Genomic DNA, 20,898 nt, shown 5'->3' on the forward strand with positions numbered 1-20,898 from the left:
CTGAGCATTAGCATGTCAAAGATTCCAGATGAGCCCTGAAGTAAACGACGATGGAGGTGAATGGCCAAAGGTGAGGTTTGCCGCTGTATCGCTGTAGGCGTTTTTCTGGAAGAGACTGGGAAAGGAAAGCAGAGGGTGAAATTCCACAGAAAACGATTTCCACGCTGGACACTTCAGTAAGTCTGTAAAATCCTTGGAAAACAAAACAGAAAAAGCACGGTAAGATCGTAAACTGCAGATCAACAAACTTGGATTTTCCTAGACCCCAGGGTCATTGCCAGATCATATATGTATATTATCCTGGAATTTAAAACCAGTGTTTAAATTATCTGCAAGAACTCACCTTGTAACAATGCAGGTGCGTGAATTCTTTATAAATTGTGGGTTACATCTTACACCTTTCATTAGAAAACAAAAAAGTCACCACAAGACTGAAAAAAAACAAACTGTAAACAGCGGTGAAGTTAAAAAGGAAAGATTTTGGATGAGAGGAGGCAAGGGTATGAAGATACCATTTTGAAGAAATTTTTAATTTATGTCTATGTTTGATTTTATTTACTAACCACCTTCTATGATGAAAAGCCAAGTACCTCTTCCAGCAGTATTTTTAAATGAAAGCAGCGGCTCAAGCCAAGAGCGTATGAAGCCCTACAGCGCTGAGCCCTGGGTGCAAGGTCTCACCTGCACGGGGCTCCCAGCTGGTGCTGGGCCCGGCTGTCTCCTTGATGTTGGTGGAGCTGGTGCAGCCAACTTCCCCAGAGAAATCGATAGGAAGCGTTGTTACGTTTCCAGGCCAACGTCAGTCGTGGAAAGCCCAGGGTGAAGCTGGACGGGCAGCGATGCCGTTCGCAATTCAAACAACCGGCGATTGCTTCATTCAGAGCTCGAGCTGCTTCCTGGGCGAAACCTTCACAACTTCATGGCCCTAAAACAAACTCGCTAAGTGCCTGACTCAGAGCTTCATTTCCAGTCAACGCTTCACAGCAACAGTAAGGAGAAGCGATTCTGCTCCCTGCCAAACCCTGCCAGTGCAGGGAAACGTGCTCCGATCCCAAGCGTTTAAAGCCATCCCGCTCTATGCAAAACCCTGACATTTGGCGCTCCAAGTGAATACAACGAGAAGACTTGAATTAGTGCAACACAAGCGCTCTGAATACAGAATTATGCTCAAATTCCAGAGAAAAGCTAGATTTAACTCAAATCCTTCAGCCTGTTTTCTCTGTGCAAGACGGAACCAGGATCCGTAAATACGTTAGTACTGTTATTACAATTATCTGCAGCTGCCAGAGGACAGCTATAGCATATAGAGAAGCCACGAACCTGTTGTGTCCTAGGTCCCAGCTCTGAAAACCATCCTCGACCTCTAACAGCTCGCCTCCCTTCACCCGCAGAGCCAGGCGGGGCACTCCGGGCAGCTTAGCGGGGGCAGAGGGAAAACCGCAGAATACGCACAAAAAATTCCAGTCAGCCAGTGCAGGGGAAGGGACCAGCCTTCCTGTCCCACCCCGGCCGCACACTCAGCTGCCAGCAAATATTGAATTTGCGCTCAAAACCTGTTTGAACCCCAATATCATTATTACAGCCCCTATTGTATTGCTCCATCACAAAGAGAGGAGACTTTTCTGTTTGGTCCAGTCTCCGTAGCTATTGGTAAAAGTGCTATGTAAACCTCGTGCTAAACACCGTTAAAGCCCGAGAACCCGGTTAGCGTGGTTTGCAAGACTTCATCAGAAACCCTCCTAGCTTAGTGGCTATGAAAGCAATGGCTTAATCACGGTTGAAAGGGAAGAACCTGGAACCCGGACCGCACTATCCCATGGCACATTATTTATTATTAATATTACTAACCCCTTTGCAAGCTTCAGACTGAACTCTCCCTTCCCAGAAAGGCTCTCCAGGGCCTCGGCAGTACAATTGCTCTCAAGGGCTGAGCTATGCATATATTAATATTATTATTATTATTATTATTGCCGTGCCATTCAGACATGTTGGGTTGCCTGAACTGAACACTAGTAGCTGCGTGACACATAAGCAGGAGGCCACGCTCGCTGCTTTCACTGTAACTGCCCTGGCTGTAGTTTTTATTTTGGCAAGGAAAATAACAGACATTTTATAACTGGAAAAGCCAAGGAGAGCCATGGTGGTAGCCTCGCTTCCCAGGAACTCGATCCTGCTGGGAGAATGTTGGGTACGTCCCGCTGAATCACTAACCTGAGGAGTTCGCTCGATTCCTTGATTAGAGTGTGGGAGTGGATTACTATGAGAGAGAAAGAATGAGCTGAGAAGGCAAAAATTACTGCACATCAAGGTGGAACAAGGGTTTGAACTGCTATATACTCTTTCTTTTTTTTTAAGCCAAGAGAAGTGGTAAAATGGAGCTTTGCACAGAAGGTGTGTGGCTGTCTGTGGGGAGCAGGTTAGAAAAAGCACTTGCTCCCATGTTCTTTCTCTTAATCTTGTTACTTTCTCTTTAACCAGCTTAAACTCATGAGGTGTGGGTAAGGATAAAACCTCGGTCATTGCTATGTACTTAAGAAGAGACAGCAGTTCACGTTCTAGATATGTGAATAATATTTACCTACATTGGCATTTTACGGCTTTCATTTTCTTCCTGCTATGCTCAATAAAAACCACTGATTGTCCCCATAATCTGCCTGCCATCTTTTCTGGGTGACATTTACTTCAGGGTCCTGTGACCCAGAGTTTGTGCCTGTAGTTTTCCCACATCGAATTCCGAAATGCTGTACCTGTGAGACCTCAGCCTCCTGGTTCTGGCCTTTGCAGCCCATCAAGTCTCCATCTGGAAGACTTCTTATTCTACTTGTATTGCTTATGCTTCTCTACCATCCATTACGGCTTATATCTTTCAAGCAGATGGACAACTACGACAACTTCTCAACCTGCGCTGACTCTCTGTCCAAACCTCACTACAGCTATTGCAACCTAAAAAGATGAGAGATACAGTTGTTATTTTATATACACTGGTAGTTGGACAGCCCAAGAAGATGGGGTAAGACACTTGCCTGGCTCTGGAAGCTGGTCAAGCTAGAGGTCAGGAAGGAACTGGTTCCTGCATACTGCAGTTTACACCCCTTTTCCTTTCTCCTGAGCCACGTGCTCTTCAAAAAGCCAAACTGAAAACATGGCCGTTCTGAATTACAGCACTACAGAAACTTCCCGCTCTTCCAGGAAGACTTCTGGTGGTGGTGGTCTCTGGAAAGCGTGATGTCTCTAGAGAGTTTGAAGCCCATTGTATCTGGGAAGATCTGCTAGGAGTCAGGATGGCCACTCAAAGTAGGGTAGTTCGGAAGTTATAACAGAACCACAAAGTGAGATCCCATCCATTTAGGTAGCAGGAGCCTGGGAATTTGGGGTAAAATGAGCATTATTAATGACTAAGGGGATATACACAAGGATTGGCTTGGAGATGGGGGAGACTGAAAAGTCTCTTAATAAGTTTTTCCTGAAACTGAGAGTTTCCTTTTCATCACATCTCATGGAACCACAAAAGGGTTCACATAGGTTGAAACCACGTTTGTGACTAGCACACCTGCCACAGTTCCCATGGGAGGTCCAATTTGGGAATGCAAGACTCCTGGTGCTCATTCTGGGCTTTAAACTTTAGACTCCACTGTCTGCGTTGTCTTCAGCTTCAAATATAGATCAGGTCACGGCTCTCTGCTTTCATTTGCCTCTGCCAGGAGCTCCAATCGAACATGAACCTCAAAATGCTGGAGCAGCTCTGGGTGTTCACAGAGAGGTCTTGGTTCGTGATGGGGTCAGGGGCACCATGCTGGTACAAACAAATAAAAACCTCTCCGTCTCAAACAGAAGAAGGTGCACCAGTCAGGAAGGGAATTGTTCTTTCCACTCCGCTCTATGTTCTCTAAGCATTAGGAGACACTTGGCAATGAAACCAAACTCAGCAGCAAAGCTGTCCTGAATCTTGTCATCTCACCCCGTCTACAACCAGTCACAAATAATCCAGCTTTTTCCAACAAATAAATCAAAGCATGTGGAGTATATTCTGAAAAGCGTCGAGACAGCGCAGCCTGTAAGCATCTAACAGCTTATTTCAGGAATGGAAACACCAAGTCCAGCAGCAAGAGACAGGAGGGCTTTGGAATCAGTTGTGCCTAAGCAGAATCTATTTTCTGAAAGATAACAAAGGAAATCACAGACATTAATATTTGTAAATGGCTGAACATAGCAAATTCTGACAAAAATATGAACTTACATCCTCTCGAACTGTAGGTCCTGATTGCTGGGCAGTTAATTTCTGCTGGCTTCCCAGCATCTACTTACCATGGCAAATACTTTTTACGAGTGGTTGGTTGGCTGAAGCTTTGAGGCACAGCCTGTGACAGCGTGACTTTGTGTTTTGTAGCAATTGCAGTTCAAGCAAGGATTACGGGGACAGGTTTTTAAAGAGCCAACAGAGAGAGATACCTTGTTTGATCATTTGTTTAAAACCAAAGCAAACAGGAACCAAAGTAGCTGTAATAACAGGTAACTTGCTACCCACTGGTATCTCCATACTGTGCAAAGAACAGATTAACTCTGCCAGCAGCGTCTCGGGAAATTCATCTCTCTTTATAGACAGAGAATGGGACTGAAACTCATTACGTGCAATTTTTGCTCACTGGTCTGTAAGGCAGAAAGGATTTTTGCCTTTCCACATCCCAGGACTCAAGAGTCTGTATCAAAAAATTGTGGAGTGCTACCAGATATGAAGGATAACATCCTACAAGCATACCTAGCAGTTTGATTCATGGACCAAAAAACCCCCTAAAAACTTCACTTACTGCAGTTACTATGAGATGCAGACAGAACTTACCAACTATTTCTCAGCCAAGAGCTGGCCGGGTGACAGAAGAGGGAAAGGAGGCAGCCAGGCACCCGCAGCTTTGAATGCCACCCTGCGACCAGCTCATGTCACCTGATCATTCCACAGGTACAGGTGGGGCGTGGGGATAGATCGCAGCTTCCCCGAGCAGGGCTAGACAACCCGATTGCACCCCACTGGGGCTAAACAACATTTCAAACCCAACCTGGACTGATGATTAATTAGTTCTGTTATAATACTGCATACTGACTCTAGCTTGTGGTTGGAGGCTATATGAACTCCTAGCAAAAACAGCTGTTGCCCCAAAGGTTTTATAGCCAAAAAAAAGAGGACAGACAAAAGGATGGAGATCAACAAAGGATTAGGAATTTAGACAGACAGACATGAACTGCCTTATTCCAAGGTCACGCAACCAATGAACTGAAGTATTCTGGGTCCTGCTCCTCACACTTCAAGCATAATACGAGGCTGCATTCCTGGTGATGGTGAGATTTCCAGATAGCAACACAGGGCTGGGTCTGAGAATTCCTTTGCAGAAGACAACTGAGGTGCAAATATTGAGTCTAGCGCTTTCTAAGTGAGCTTACAGCAAACCTTCAAAATGAAGTGCAGTGGCAGCTTGAAAAAATTAGGAACTCTGCCATTTCACATGGTCATACTTAGTCCAGGAGATAAAGTTGCCCAGATCAGACAAATCATCAAAACAACATTGCTTTGCCTGTGACATTGCCACAAGAAAGGATCAGCCCAGCTTAAAAATCCAGGGCTGAAACACGATACTTAGGCGGGGAAAGGCAAAGTAGTTTGGACAATGTAAATGAGAACATTTTTTTCCCCATTAGGTCTCATCTACCAACCGAACACGAACGTACCTGAGAGGCTTGAAGAGATTTAAATGCTCATTTCTTTTATCTTCTTGTTTTCTTTGCCAACTCAGTGATTTGGATTGTTCTAGTACTGCCACTGCTGTCATGGGCTGTGCAAAATATTCTGAAATTTCATCTCAGCATCTCGGAAAGCTCTGTCCGTAGGTTGGGTAGTGGCTGGAGCACAGCATCCATGGGGCTGAATTCCTCAGCAGCAAAGGCAGGCCTCCACAGCCCTCGTTGTGCAGGCTGGAAGAAGGAATTCTCTCCAGGGATACGGTCTAGAATTTACGAAGCCCTCCTTTGCTCCACGGAGTGTTTATAATAAATGTCACCACGAGCATCATTGCTTGGCATTCTGGTTCTGACAGGGAGTCATTATTTTTGCCCTCTTTTCTGTAACTCAGTCCTACCTGAAATTCCAACACAAACTCCATTTTCCCTAGCAGTCGGACGGTGATGCTCAATCTGCCATACGTGGGCTCAGTCGGGACGCTCTGGCTTCCTTTCAAAAGATCAGCAGCTGCTAGTCCTCTCTGTGGTGGAAACAGAATAGTGCCAGGTCCGGCCACTAGCCTTCCCGTCGGATTTCAGTCTCTGACCTGCGCGTGGTTTGTTTCACACAAGAGCAGAGGAATCTTTCCAGCACTGTACACATACTGTGCTCATCCCCTGCGTCGTGTGTAATGTCCTGTCGCAATCTACCAGCTGGACTGTACTCCGAGCTGTACTCTTGCCTCTTAGCTTACTACTGAGTCATTTTTACACTTACTCCAGTCGTGAGTCCTTGCTTCCACTTTCTGACTACTTCTTTCTTAATCCTCTAATCATTTAAGCACTTGTGATGCAGAGACATATTGGTCTCTTCTGTGTTCTCTCCTTGCCTTTGCACTAGGATGATTTCCTACTGTCTCTTCAATACCACTGGTTTCAGAAACAGATCTCTTGCACTCCTTTATCCCCAAGACAATCTTCTGAAAGGCATCTAAGTTACTTTAAAAAATGGAACTCGACTTATTTATGAAAAGAGGATTCTGAGCAAATTTTCTTTGCTACCAGTGTAAGAGAATCAATGAACCATGACTACCTTTTAAAAACTCTCCTGGGAGTCCCACTTCCCAGCAGACTGCAGAAGAATCTGTTTTGTATGTCGACATTTGAAACGTTACAACAAACGTCAGAAACAGAAGAAGATTTATTAGAAATATTACACAGATTTTTGCATCATACATTTTAATAATGTTAATCTTTAAATATTAGCATGTCCAAATCTGGCAATGCCTAGTATATACATTCTAATGTGCTCTTTGTATAAATTAGATTACGACGTAACATCTGTACCCAATAGAGAAAGCTAAAAGTACTTGACTGTTAGAGGTGATTATCCCATATGACAAACTCAAGCCTGGACCAACAATCAATAAAAACATTGTGTCCAGCACTGCCCAGTGGAACCTGGCACACGTGTGAGTCAAAAATGTAGAGACCATCAGTTGAGAAAAATGTTAATTGCAGTTCAGTTATTAGTTCGATTCTACACCATCTTGGTGAGTGAGTCTAAATGGCACTGGAGTTGGTAAAAACCAAAGTAGTCTAGCATAGTAGAAGTTATTGCTGGGTTTAAAAATGTCTTAATGCTCAGTGCCCTGAGTCTTTTTAGGCAAAAGCCCTCTTCTGACAGGAAAATGCATAATCTCATCCCATACAGACTCTGCCTTTTATCAGATACACGAGGCGCAGCTTTGCAAACAGCCGGCCCCGTCAGATACTTCCTGCTGGAAGACCCGGTACCGTAAGCACAGAAAGATGAGGGAGGTACACCCAAACTGATGAGCCAATGCTCATATTTTCATTGCTAAGGAAGGGAGAAAAAGTCCGTGAAGCAAAAAGGTAGATTTTTGAAGAGTTCCAGGTCAGGAATCAAACAGGGAAGAACCAATCATTCTGCCAGCATGCACTTATTTGGTTTGGACAGAAAACTTGCACATAACTGGTTGCACATACAAAACAAGAATTATAGAGAAAACCTGTAACACACAAAAACCTGCCAAAACGCAGAAAGAATGTGTCTCACTGAGAGGAAACTGGAGAACGCGCACAAGTCAAAACCCACTCTGCTCAGTACGGCTGCCTTGCTGCAGCACAGCAAGAGCCAGGAAATCTTTGTCCCCTTTGCATTTCCGTGACTGGCCAGGCACAGGAAGGGGAACGTGGCAAAGGCAGCAAGCTCTGTGCTCTCTTCCCTCCTCATCCTCCGAGATCCACCCCAGGCTGCACTCTTAGGAGAAATGTCCCTCAGGATGACAGTCAGTAAGGACTCTCAAGCCAACGTCCTTTGCTGTCGACATATGTCCCACATATGCCCCTCTCTCCCACACCAGACTTTCACCCCGTTCGGTTTCACTGCGTACCTTCAGAAACAGCTCATCAGCCTTTCTAGAAAACCTTCTTAGAGGGCTGACTCTGGGCTCGCTTCTCAACGCCTCTGTACCTTCCCAAGCCATGAAACAATTTGTACCTTCTATGACTCACCAGAAATTCTGGGAGTCAGATTGTATACTTTTCACACTTTAATCTCCTTTCCTCTCTAACAGGACAATAGTCACACGACGCGATATCCCTCCATGGAACTTCACAGAAATCCCCATCCTAACCATTCTTCTCACGTGCTCATCCAAAATCAGCTATTTGGTTTCCTGTAGTCCGGCAGACTACCCGAGTACACACATACAAGCATGTGCAGGTATGTTTAAGAGTGATGGTATATTTAGGGAGCATATGGTGACGTGATGAAGAGATTTCATCTGCCCGCATCAGGGAAAGATCCATTACTCCTAAGAGGCAAAGCCAGAAGGATTTCAGCAGTTTAGGCAAATTGTTACTGATATAACACGTTACATCACCCATGTCATATCATCACATGTTCCATTCTAGGACATCTTCAGAGGATTCTCAGAACTTCTGTGAAGACTGTCCCTATACCCTCTAGCTTAAGTCACAAACTCTCTAATTTTAAAGGCAGCTAGAACTTTAATTTTGCAGTTCAAATTCGAGGTGTCTTACATGGGCCCGTAGATTTTCTGAAAATCGGGTTGGTCTGCAGCATCTTGTGTGGGACAAATTTAAATTCATACTCAAATTTTAAGGCAGCATGAAAAAACAGCAGCAATTTCTGAAAATCCAGGTCTAGAAATGTAACTGTGCAAGGTTCAAAAGGAAGAAAAAATACACATATTGTAACAGTTAAATGAACAAACAAACAATATTCTTAATCTCAAAAAATAATCTGGAAGAGCATCTCTGAAAGTATCAGCATTTCAAAATGAGATGTTTTACAGGTTTGAGGACTGAAAAGTAACACTGAGCAAGTGGCGAAAGTGAGTATCTTCACTACGGACAGACAACTCTTTGTTCTTGTTTAGAAATTTTAAAGAATATACCATTAAAATGGGGTAGAATTAGTGTTTGGTCTACGCTACTGGGGGGGCATAGGAGAATAAGCTGCAAAGAGATGACAGAAATATTGCTTTGCAAAAATAATTTGAAAAAACAAAGCTGCTAGATCAAACAGAATGGTATGTAAGGTTACAATAAGTCTTGGAGAAACAGGTTAGAATAAATGTCAGAACAGTGCTTGAAACAAATGATACTGACACATTAGATAACATATATTTAGTGTACGTCTGACAGCCACACAGAACACACACTTCCAGTGACCAGAGGGTTACGATTATCTTTCTTTTTCAGATCAAGTGGAGCCCTCTGACTTCGAAATGTTTACCAGACGCTGGGAATTAAAAGTGTTTTTCTCATCCCTGCAAGTGCCCAATCCAAAGCCCACTGAGGAATATGGAATTTTCTGTGCTGACTTCACTACGCTTTGAACTACAGCCCGTTGGAGAGAATTGGGATCTCCGCCAATGGATACCTCAGGGGAAAAGAGCCTGCTGCATCTAGAAGGCAACGGAGCTCTGCAGTGTGACTGCCTTCCTAAATGAACTCTGCTTAGCAGCTGCTTTTCCATCTTATCACGTGACAGGAGACATGTATCTGAGGACACTTAAAGCAACTCATCCTATGTTCTCTAGGGATGGCAGAGTGTATGCTGTGAAATACCAGAGGGTTAATTCAATCTAGGAAGCACTCTTGTGCAAAGAAGTAACTCCGGCCAGCATTTACCACCCCTTATCTCACAGTATAGGATGACAGAAAGAGTGCAAGGGCACTGTTAGTGCGTGCCACTGTCCTTTTTTATCACACAGATTCTCAAAAGATTGGAATCAGACTTTCCTGGGGGCAATGGATTAGAATAAATGTCAGACTAAAACTAAGAGCAAGTGATGCTTTTCTCCTCCTGCAAAATAGGCACACACTGCCTTCCTCCAACTTCCTTTGGAAGGAGTCCTACACTGACTGACCTTGGCCACTGTCATCTACCCCTTAATCCTGTATTTTGCTGTGAGCAAACAGAAGTCTGAAATAGGTTGTTTACTAATTAAATAGTATTAAAAAACCAAACAACAAAGCACTATGGGGAAGCCAGAGGCTGAGATCAGCCACCTGCAAAGCCCCAGAAAACCTGAAACCAAGTTTCTTCTGTGAAATTGCTTGTTTCTATTTCATGAGCCTTTTTTCAGGAGTCAAGAGTAGTGAGCACACACTATTATTTTTTGTAAGAGAGAAATGATCCCTAGCTCCCTAAGATTAACATTCACAAAGCATCAAGTCTGGTCACAGGGTTAAACATGCTAACTAAGCAACAACTTTCTTCTACCAGCATAACCTAAAGCAGCTAGGCAGCCTTCTATGAGGTCCTGTACGAAGCATGCTCTCCAAGACCTGCTCCTAAAACAAATTAAGCAGCCAGTTTGATCCTGCTATCCTTGGAGACAAACAGAAAATTTAACTTCATGTGGTGAAATAAGAGAAACGGTATAATGGAAATGAAACGGTATCTTTCAGACATTTTACTAACAGTATTATTGAGCTGGAAAGCTACTCTCTGCCGCCTTAGAGATTTCCATGACACAGAGAGGGTTCCAGTTACATTCTTTGTAACTTGTGGAGTGAAGTTGCAACTTCCCTCGGTACTAATATATTACTTTGTGCCTTTACAGGGTAAAACCACTTCCAAGCATGTAGCACATGGATTACATTTTATTGGACAGGGCACAGGCTGTCTCAAGATTCATGCCTCTACACAGCAATTACGTATCTGTGCTGATAATACAGGATCAACACAGAAAAGTTACTCCACTTAATCCACAAAAATATGAACTACTGAGATGTCCCGGTATTGCTTAGAGAGTCATCACCTGATTACTGGCACCTTGCAAACTAAAGCTAGTAAACTGCATTTGCAATATTCCTATGATAACTGTGCCTGCACAGTCAGCTGGGAAACCGAGCTCTGGCTTCCTGCAGTAATCAAGTAACAAAGTTGTAGTCATAAAGCTATTTTTTCCTCAAAGAGATTACCTCTGTTTGATCTGAAATGAAGTCCCAGCACCTAACAGGATCTTTTAGAGTTCTTTCACTAACTGGCAATGGAACAGAGCGTGGTTTCCGAGTTACAAATGATCCTGTTATCCTGCTGGTTAAGCTACAACAAGCAAACTAGTACAGTTATTGCATCAGATGTGTGAGAATAACTCAGGTTAAGGTTCTACACACTTATGTGCACCTATTATGATGTTTTATAAAATACATGGAGACAAGAAAACAACATGTATTTGGGATGAGTTAAGCATGTTTTGGCAAGAAGAGCATTTTTATGCGCTTTTGTATTAATTCCCAGCCTCCCTTGAGTGCCAGCACAGTCCACATTGATTTAGAACTTCATTTTTTAGCAGGTCTCCTGATGGTGGAGTCTGGTTTGAGGCAAACATTGTTTAGCACAAGGGATCCTCTTCAGAAACATCCCACACATGTTCAAAAATGCTTTGCAATTTCCACGTAGGAATAAAATTACAGATTAATTTGGTTTGTATAGACGGACAGTGGATATTTATTTGGTTGCAGTCCCAGATGTAATCAAAATTATGGAAGAGCTTTCTTTCAAACTAAGAGCTTAGGTTGGTTGTGGAAGAGGAGCAAGCAGATTTTTAAAGTGATCGAGTGCATCTGTAGCATTCTTTGTTCTCTTCCCCACTTCTGTCCACCTCTTGCTCTGTATCTCAGGTCTCAAAGTACTTGTAAATCTGGGCGACGTACTGCATCACACTCTGCCAGTCTGGCCGGTCTGTGTACATCATCTCGCTGAGTTCCTGCGTAGGACAGACACATTGTCAGAACTTAGTCAAGCAGCGCCACTGGGAACATCACTGGGTCCTCTGAGTAGCTGTGGCTACTGAACACTACTTCTGCTTCCATTCCAGAGATCCTTAAAGCCACACACAGTATAAAAGTCCATGGGAATGATCTACTGGCCTAGTGCAATTATGAAAATTGTTAATAAACTAAACAGCCATATGCATTTTACATTCTGAAAAGATTTCTTCTATCTGCAATTAAAGATCAATTCTCTGTATAACCATTTAAATTGCTGCTTCTTTGCATGTCTTTGGTTCTGTATTTAGCTCATGAACCCCACAATATTTTTTCCTTCATGTTAAACTTGTCTCTTCCTTGTCATCATATTGTTGATTTTAGAAAAGGCCTTTTAGACAGTTTAACAAACAAATTATGCTTTTGTTTTAGTGTTTTAAGAAACAAAAGGAAAGAAAATGGTCTAACAGGCAAGTCTGCTCATGAAAATAGGAATCATCTGGAATAGGCTTCCAAGAGGAGGACATAATCAATACTCTCATTTCAATACTAGACAACCTCCTGAAGTTCCTTCAAATTATATTAATTCTATGATTCTACAAATTATTTCTGGAAGTTCTCCTAACACTATGAACTGTCAGAGATGGTGGTGCAGCCTTCCCTAGCACACTACAAGGGCATTTTCAGTACAAGCTGGCTGACCAGCCACATGGCAACAAAGGCTTTGGAACGGTGTATGCAGCAAATCTTCCCTTGCTAAAAGAAGGTTACTCACCAGGCTGGGTTTGATGCCTACACTTTCAGCAGCTTGAAATGCTAACAGCAGATTTCTCTTCTGTGAAAATAAAACAAAAGTTCAAAAGGATTATCATCAAAGTACAATTCCTGCACCCTACCTTGCACCTGGTTAATCAGTAAGTTTAAATGAGTAGGTATATTTGAAAACTGAAAACCACTAGATTCAATACTTTCACATAGGCACTTTTTTGTATTAGTAAGGTACACTCACAAACAAGTTCTTTGTCTTTGAATAGCTCATCTACTTTTGCCCAAGCTCCAGCCCTCTGTTTTTGACAAACAGGTTCTTGTGAAACAGATTACAACTGGGCAAAAAACCCCAGAGGTTCTGTCTTTATTATGAATGAAATGTTTCTGAAGAGGTGATAACTAATATAAGACATTCCTGTATATAGTATAATTCTTACTGTAATACATACTAGCTGTCTGAACTAAATCCAGGTTCCTCCCATTTGTGAGGGTCTTAATAACATACTTGGAATGTGCTGACATGGTCTGACTTTTAGATACATTGCTGTCCAAGTAATTCAATGAATGATCTGTCTGCCTACTGATCCAGCACTTCTAATGTGTGCTGCTAACTCAGAAGTACAGAAATGCTTTAGCCTTTCAAAAGGGATGCTGTCTTCATGTTTCTCTGCAGCACTCACTGGATTCAGGCAACTTGTCACTAACTCTTTATCCAGTAGTCCCTGTGTTTCTCCTGGGGACTTAACAGCTGGTTTCCTTCCCCTTTTCATCCAGTCTGTTTGCTTTGTAAGTTCTCAACTGACACTTGCTTCTTACTGTTGCTGCCATCTATGTATTTTGTATCAATCAAGATCTTGCAATGCTGTGTCTCTACCACATATCTATCAAAATGGATAATGTTCACTGAGAATTCTGCAAATGGTGTAGGTGCAGGTACAACGAAACTTACTTTATCCTGGCTGTTGAGCTCCTGGTAAGGAATATGTGCAGGCAAATATGTGTGAAGGAGAGCGCAGAACGCCAGCCCATCACTCCAGCTGCTGCTAAAGTTGGTAATATCAATATTCTGTAAGAGAAAACATGAACCATCCCTGAACAGAGCTACACAACAAAAAGATCTCCAAACAATAGTTTTTATGCAGTCATGAAACAAAACCTTAGAGTATTAAAGGAACGTAGGTTTAAATTTTCCATTCTTCCCTTCTTTTTCATGTCAAGTAGAAAGATACCAATGGCAAGTTTCAAAGTCCTGGATAAGTGATTATTAAGGAGTTAAAATGTTTTTCACACCAGGCCCCAAACAGACAGACTCTCCCCAATGCTTTCTGGAAGGTGAGAAATGCCATGTGCACCATGTGCTGCAGCTGCAATTTTCCTGTGCTGGAAAGAGGAAGGACTTTATGAGGTCCCTTTTGATTACAGAATGGCAGAAATATTTCTCCAGCACCTACAACAGAAGCCACTGATATTTTAAAATGGTGTTTTGTAATTGATTTTATGCTTCCTTGTCTCAAGACGTGTAACAGAGGGATGGATTTGTAGAATGATAAGGCAGTGTAATCAGTGCATTCAACCGCTGTTATCTTTCTGATATTACACAGCAGACACATGCTTTCATGAGAATATGTAATTAACAATTACGACTTGATTCAGCCCCTTATCAAAAGTGGTATCAAACTGATGGAATACTAACATAGTCCTCAAGCCCTAAATAAAGGATGTGAGAGGGAGGCTCAAGCCAGGCAACAGCAAGGGCTGAATAGGCAGCTTTCCGAGAGCTGGGCAGATGTGCCCTGTTTGCAGCCATGAGCACAAATGCATGTCTGCATTCTCATACTCTTTATCAACGCAGCATCTTTCATCTGCACATCACAGAGCACTTAACAAAAGGCAGATAAAGAATGGGAAGTCCAAGAAACAGAATTTAATCATCTACCCTAACTCACAAAATAAGCCATTAAGTAGTTGAGAACAGAGGTTTCCTGATGCTTACTCTCCTGCTACCATAGTCGCTGACAAATAAATGTGGCTGCCTTGCTGGTAACAATTACAATACAAGATTCTTACGGAACAGAAACAAACAAAAATCTTTAAATCTTTTCTTCACACATTTCCTAACACAGAATCATAGAATGGTTTGGGTTGGAAGGGACCTTAAAGATCATAGAATCACAGAATGGTTTGGGTTGGAAGGGACCTTAAAGATCATCTAGTTCCAACCCCCCTGCTGCAGGCAGGGACACCCTCCACTAGACCACATTGCCCAAAGCCTCATCCAGCCTGGTCTTAAACACTTCCAGGGATCCAGAGGCAGCCACAACCTCTCTGGGCAACCTGTTCCAGTGCCTCACCACCCTCACAGTAAAGAATTTCTTTCTAATATCTAATCTAAATCGACCCTCCTTCAGCTTGAACCCATTACCCCTTGTCCTGTCACTCCACTCCCTGACAAACAGTCCCTCCCCATCTTTCCTGTAGGCCCCTTCAGGTACTGGTCAGCCGCAATTAGATCTCCCCGGAGCCTTCTCTTCTCCAGGCTGAACAACCCCAACTCTCTCAGCCTGTCCTCATAGGAGAGGTGCTCCAGCCCTCCGATCAGCTTCATGGCCTCCTCTGGACTCGCTCCAACAGCTCCACGTCTCTCCTGTACTGGGGCCCCCCGAGCTGGACGCAGTACTGCAGGTGGGGTCTCACCAGAGCGGAGTAGAGGGGCAGGATCACCTCCCTCGACCTGCTGGTCACGCCTCTTTTGATGCAGCCCAGGACACGGTTGGCTTTCTGGGCTGCAAGCGCACACTGCCGGCTCACGTTGAGCTTCTCATCAATCGATACCCCCAAGTCCTTCTCCTCGGGGCTGCATGATGATAAGGCTGGAGTTTGCTCAAGGAAGCAATGTGTCAGGGGACATGGATGTATTAATAAACACCCAATTGAAATCCCAGAGCTGAGCTAGAAAAATCTCTGACTTGTCTGTAGCAACACTCCCACTACTGCCAACTCCAACAGGAGGGCAGTGAAAAGGAAACATTTTGAAAGAAATAGTATAATACGGTTGTGAGTTTAAATGGTAAAAAAAAACCACAACAAAATAATGAAAAAAAAATCTTCCTTCCTCTTGTTGCTAGATGGTGGGACTCTTCTTTGCTAGCCACATAATTTACAACAAGGGTGCACTCAGGTGCACAAAGAAAACCCAGTTTCCCTAGTCACGACATCTGAAGTCTATAATGTGCTATGTTCAACAGGTGGATTAGAGTGATTACAGAAACAGAAACTGGTATTTTAAAATCATCCCATCTGTAAAGAACTCCTTTAAAATACAAAGATTACTGGGGTACAGAGTGCACTCGGGGTTCTTCGCAGGGATTCTCTCACAAGGCACAGCTGTAGTTAAACATACGCTCATGGGCCAGTTCTGATCCTGTGAACAAGGTGACCTTTCTAACGCTCTTGTTGGCACTGACTGGCCATACCAGCACACTAAGGAATTCTCATGGCTAAGTTTTGCTGCTGTAGTAGCAGCAGTAGTTCTGCATACCAGCTAAAAACAGAACAGTGAACTAAGTGATACTGCTTAGAAAAGTAACAGCTGCTGGAGCATGGAAGGCTCCAGGACATGATGGTACTGCACCATCTCCCACACTGTGGGGGGTGTGGAGCTACCCTCAGATCATTCTCACCAGCCACATCTTCCTGTGTGCTGAACTTCAGCTCAGACTGTCTGCCACTTCATTTTATTTAGCTATTTTCTGGTTTCTTTCAAGATTCCCCAAAAGTCAAAGCTTTTACTGCATATTTCATACAAAAGCTAATGCAGATGCACTAAAACCCAGACAGGAAGTATTTTAGCATATGCTCTTCACTTACGATGCCTCACTGATTAGTTGTCCAACCTGGAATTTTTCCAGTCGGACAGGATTTCAGACTAGTAATAAACATCCATAACCAAATATGACTCAAATTGAAGCAGTACGGAATATTTCAGGTTAATAATTTTCAGGGTGTAATAAATCTAGCAATCTAATGGGCTCAGAAAGCAGGCCAGCAGCAGCAGACACTACCGCACTGCACCAGCCACCATGTTGTGTTTTGCTCTGTTAACATCTGTCAATGGAGATAAAAGCAACGTGGTGGCTGAATACCATCACAAGAAAAAAATATTTTGCTCTGAAAGCTGCCTTGACTTTGTCTAATCCATAAAGTCGCACCATGGAAGTCCAACTTTGTGTTATGACATTGGCTGGATTACTCTTTCTTGATGTTTCAGACAAACAAGTTAGTTACTATTTATCAATCTGCAGTTAGTGGGAAAGGACTGACTGCCAGATTACTGAAGTGTTTTTACTGAGGCCAATATATTCTATCAGCAAATAGCCTACCATCAAATGCCAATACTCTCATTTTATATCATATGATAGAAATGGAAAATGGAGGTCGTCATCCCCCCCATTCAGCCAAAGGCCATGGAAACAGGAACAAACAAAGTCTTAGTTAAGTAACAGGAATAGACAAAAAGGCAAATCAAGTTTGTGTGGGAACGTTATATCCTAGCCTTGTTTTCATGATGCTATTATGAGACACACATGCGATACAAAACTGTTCCTTCCTACAGCATTTCACCAGCTCAGCATCAGTTTGATAATTTTACTCATCTTTGTAGTTTTAACTATACCTAAAACTCTTCTCATCCTCCCATCTAACAATACCTAGAGATAAGAAATGCTAATGTCTACAATTAAATCAGAACTAGGTACAAAAATCCTCACATCTCCAGCAGCATTGTCCAGCCAGTCACCTTCAGTAATTCTTGGATGCAAGTCTTACAAACATGCAAAAGTTCAAGGATGGGGTTCTGCCAACAATACTTAAACCACAGATGAAATCTACTACAAAGTGGTATGCCATGATCAACAGAGAAAACTAACTCAAATCTGAATTATTGTCCCAAACTCAAACTGAAAATGAATGTTCACAGGTTCAGCTCCACTGTTCAGTTAATAGTACAACAAACACTTAAACATACTCAAAACCACTTAGTTGCCATTTTCACATCCAACAAGCATCAGTGAATTGTGGCTTTTTTTTTTTCCTCTAAACAAAACGCATTTCCATTTAATACATGGTATAAACCCCCTCTGGCATTTTTTCTTGGATTCTGTGATAACTGCTTTTCAATTTGAGATATAAGGACACGGTTATTGAAAAGTGATCTTCTATGTCTTGCTACACTGCAGCTTTATTTGTTATACCTCCCCACTACACCACACCAAGAGGAATTAAGTTAAATAGAGGCACTCTGATTTCTCGGAAGATCTCTGGCTATTCTGAAGCCAGGAAAGGAAAAAAAAAAAAAAAAAAAGGAAAACAATTTAGGGAACGAACACCTTGGAAACTATTCACTTCTCTTGATTATTCTGGCAGTGGAACCTGTCCCAGTCTTTCTGCCACACCTCCCTCTCTCAACACACAGCCCATGAATATGTGGGAGCTATTTGTGTATAAGCTGATTGTTAACGTACACTTCCAAACTGCAGGATGGAGAGTTTGGTGATTTCTCTATCACCTAGTGTGCTTACAGCAGAACCCCCACCTCAAGCTCTGAAAAACTGCATGTGGCTTCCCATGAGAGACCCAGAAGTTAACCTATATAGGAAAGCACTCTTTAGGAGGAAGATGTACCATCACAGCATATGCAGAATGAATGTAGGAAGAAATATGAAAGTGGACTAGGGACTGCAGATCAAACTGCGTTGTAGCGCTCCTTAGGCAGGATGAAAAATTTGCCATTTTATGGTCACAGTATGTCTCACGGTCACTAGTACCCCAATGTCTATCTTTAGCATGTCATCAGTGGATCCACACTGCTGAAGACATCTGCACCAGAGATTAACCCCTGGCCCACGGGTCAAGGGGTGCCGAGGAGCTCAGGCCTGCTGCCGAGGAGCTCAGACCTGCAGTGCTCAGGGTTAAAGCTTCCTTTGGAGCAGACATATATCAGATCCATATTACGCAGCACTTCGCCTGGGTCTTCCATGGTGCCGCTAAGAAAATAATTGGGGAGATGGGTGTGGTGTAGTTGAAAATCTTGAAAGAACATGAAAGTCAGGCCAGAAGAGAGGTGTTTTTATAGCATGATGACATAACCATCTTTACATACCCTGTGTGGAGTGGCGAAAAGGAGCATGGAAAGAGGCGAGGGTACAAAGTTTGCTGGGATAGTGGCAGAGTACTGTGTAGAGCAAAGAGGTGTCCAAACTAAGCTATTTCCAGTGTAGTTCCCAGGCTTCTTGTCAGTGAAAATAGTTCATTCACTTCAAATGAAAGCTCCTGAGTGAACTACTATACATGCACTGGGAATATTAAGAGACTGGGATCTGGAAGCACACCAGGGAGGGCAGTTATCTGAAAGTACTGAAGTACCCAGAATGGTTTGTTTCTATGAATATCAAAGTACCTGATATTAAGCAAAGTTTAAAAAAAAAAAAAAAGTCCAGGCAATGTTATTTAGACAGCAAATGTATTATCTATGATATTAGTGGCAGGCCAAGTCTTAAAGACACTAAACACCTGCAAGTCATTAACCTTAGCCCCCAACCCCAGGAACAGGACCTTTGCTTGCAGATAACAGAGCGCTATGAGAGCCACGGTAAAGACACAGGGAAGTATGTGTGATCTGTCCTCACTAAAAACAGTTTCTTGTTTATCTGAGGAAAAAACAACCACCCCATTAGATTTCACTAGATCTTTGACTCCAAGTCTTCAGTAAAAACCAACAATGACATCACACGCTCTTCATTACAGCCTGAGTATCTTAAAATACTGACACAAGATATTCCCGCTACGCAGACGTTACTGTGCCCACAGCAATGGCTCTCTGAGTCATAATTTTCTCGATAAGACCCAGAATTATAGACACGAACCAGCTCGAAGCTAGCCTGGAACTCTGTGGAAGAAAGCCTGCAATAAATATGACCTTAGCATTGTTCTTCCCACTCTCCCCCCTCAGCAGTCATTGGTACACACGGCACACGCGAGAGTGGCTAATTACTGAGGTTCAGCCCATACAGAATATAAACTTAAATACTGAAGCCAGAACTAGTTAAAATAAGTATACTGAATAAACTGATGGGAATTGCCTTATTTGCAATAGCAGTTCTCTCTTAACTGGCTCAGCTTTCTGCAATCCCTCCTGCTTAGCACTAACCAGAGACCCACATCTCCTCCACAGACCAGAAGTCTTACAGCTCAGTTTTTACGTGGTTATATTTAGACACAGATGTCTGAAAAGGAACCTCCTTTTCATGAGCCACGTCTCTGCAAATCTGAACTCTGACCCTTCTAATGTAAAATCTGATGAAGGTACCTTGAAAGGCAACTTCCAAACATCACCTACACCCACCCTTTTTTAACAATAGTTGCATGAAACTGCAAATCTAATTTGGATTTATTACACCCTAATTGGTTGGGAACATGTTAGCAGGTTTCAGCCAAAGAGGTTCTATCAAAGGAAGCATATAAGCTTCAAGCTCTGGATAGGCAAGTTGAAATACTTCCTAAGAAGCAATAAAAGTGAAGAAGGGCTCCCCTTTTAGCATGATCCAACCTTCTGAGCAAACAAAACACTTCTGTTCATCTACAATGCTCCAGCAGAGATATGAAACATCTGAGCAATCTACTGGAAATATGGGTGAATTAGAAGCGTGGTCAGGTCCAGTTAACACAGATGAAAGGCATGAATGCCTAAAATTAAAGACTGCCTGGATTCTTCTGTAATTACAGGGTGCACCCAGATGACTTGGACAATTGCACACAGCTATTTTCAATGGGTAGCTGCAAGTCTAAAGTGATTTGCATATCACATTTAGTCAATCTACTACCAGAAGCCTTTCTGAATTCTCTTACAAATCTTTTTCTCTTAAATGGAATACACAATAAAGTAATGCCTCTTGATTAAAAAAAAAAATCCAGAATAACTTGTGGAACAGCAATACTGTTTATTGTATAGAGATTAAGTGGCTAGTCAAGATTGGGGAGGAAGCCAAATGACCTTCTATCCTCCAGGCTGTATTAATATCCCTAGTTCAAATGGTTCAGGCAGCTGCAGTCTCCAAAGGAATTGTTTTAACCTTTCTTTGAAACTTTGTGTTTCTA

General features: G+C 42.7%; 1 protein-coding gene across 5 annotated transcripts in view; it reads right to left on the minus strand.

Moving 5' to 3' along the window:
- Window positions 1-7,294: 7,294 nt before the first annotated feature.
- The window catches only part of SPECC1 (sperm antigen with calponin homology and coiled-coil domains 1), a 100,623-nt gene continuing 87,019 nt past the window's right edge, over window positions 7,295-20,898 (minus strand). For all 5 annotated transcript variants that reach the window (XM_054847415.1, XM_054847416.1, XM_054847414.1 and 2 more), the window contains 3 exons: window positions 13,697-13,813; window positions 12,755-12,814; window positions 7,295-11,978 (listed from right to left, as the gene is read on the minus strand). In XM_054847415.1, coding sequence (XP_054703390.1) covers window positions 11,889-11,978; window positions 12,755-12,814; window positions 13,697-13,813 — 267 coding nt within the window. In that variant the 3' untranslated portion in view covers window positions 7,295-11,888. The remainder of the gene's footprint in view (window positions 11,979-12,754; window positions 12,815-13,696; window positions 13,814-20,898) is intronic.

Source organism: Grus americana, chromosome 19 (genome assembly GCF_028858705.1).
Source record: "Grus americana isolate bGruAme1 chromosome 19, bGruAme1.mat, whole genome shotgun sequence".
Taxonomy (NCBI): Eukaryota; Metazoa; Chordata; class Aves; order Gruiformes; family Gruidae; genus Grus; species Grus americana.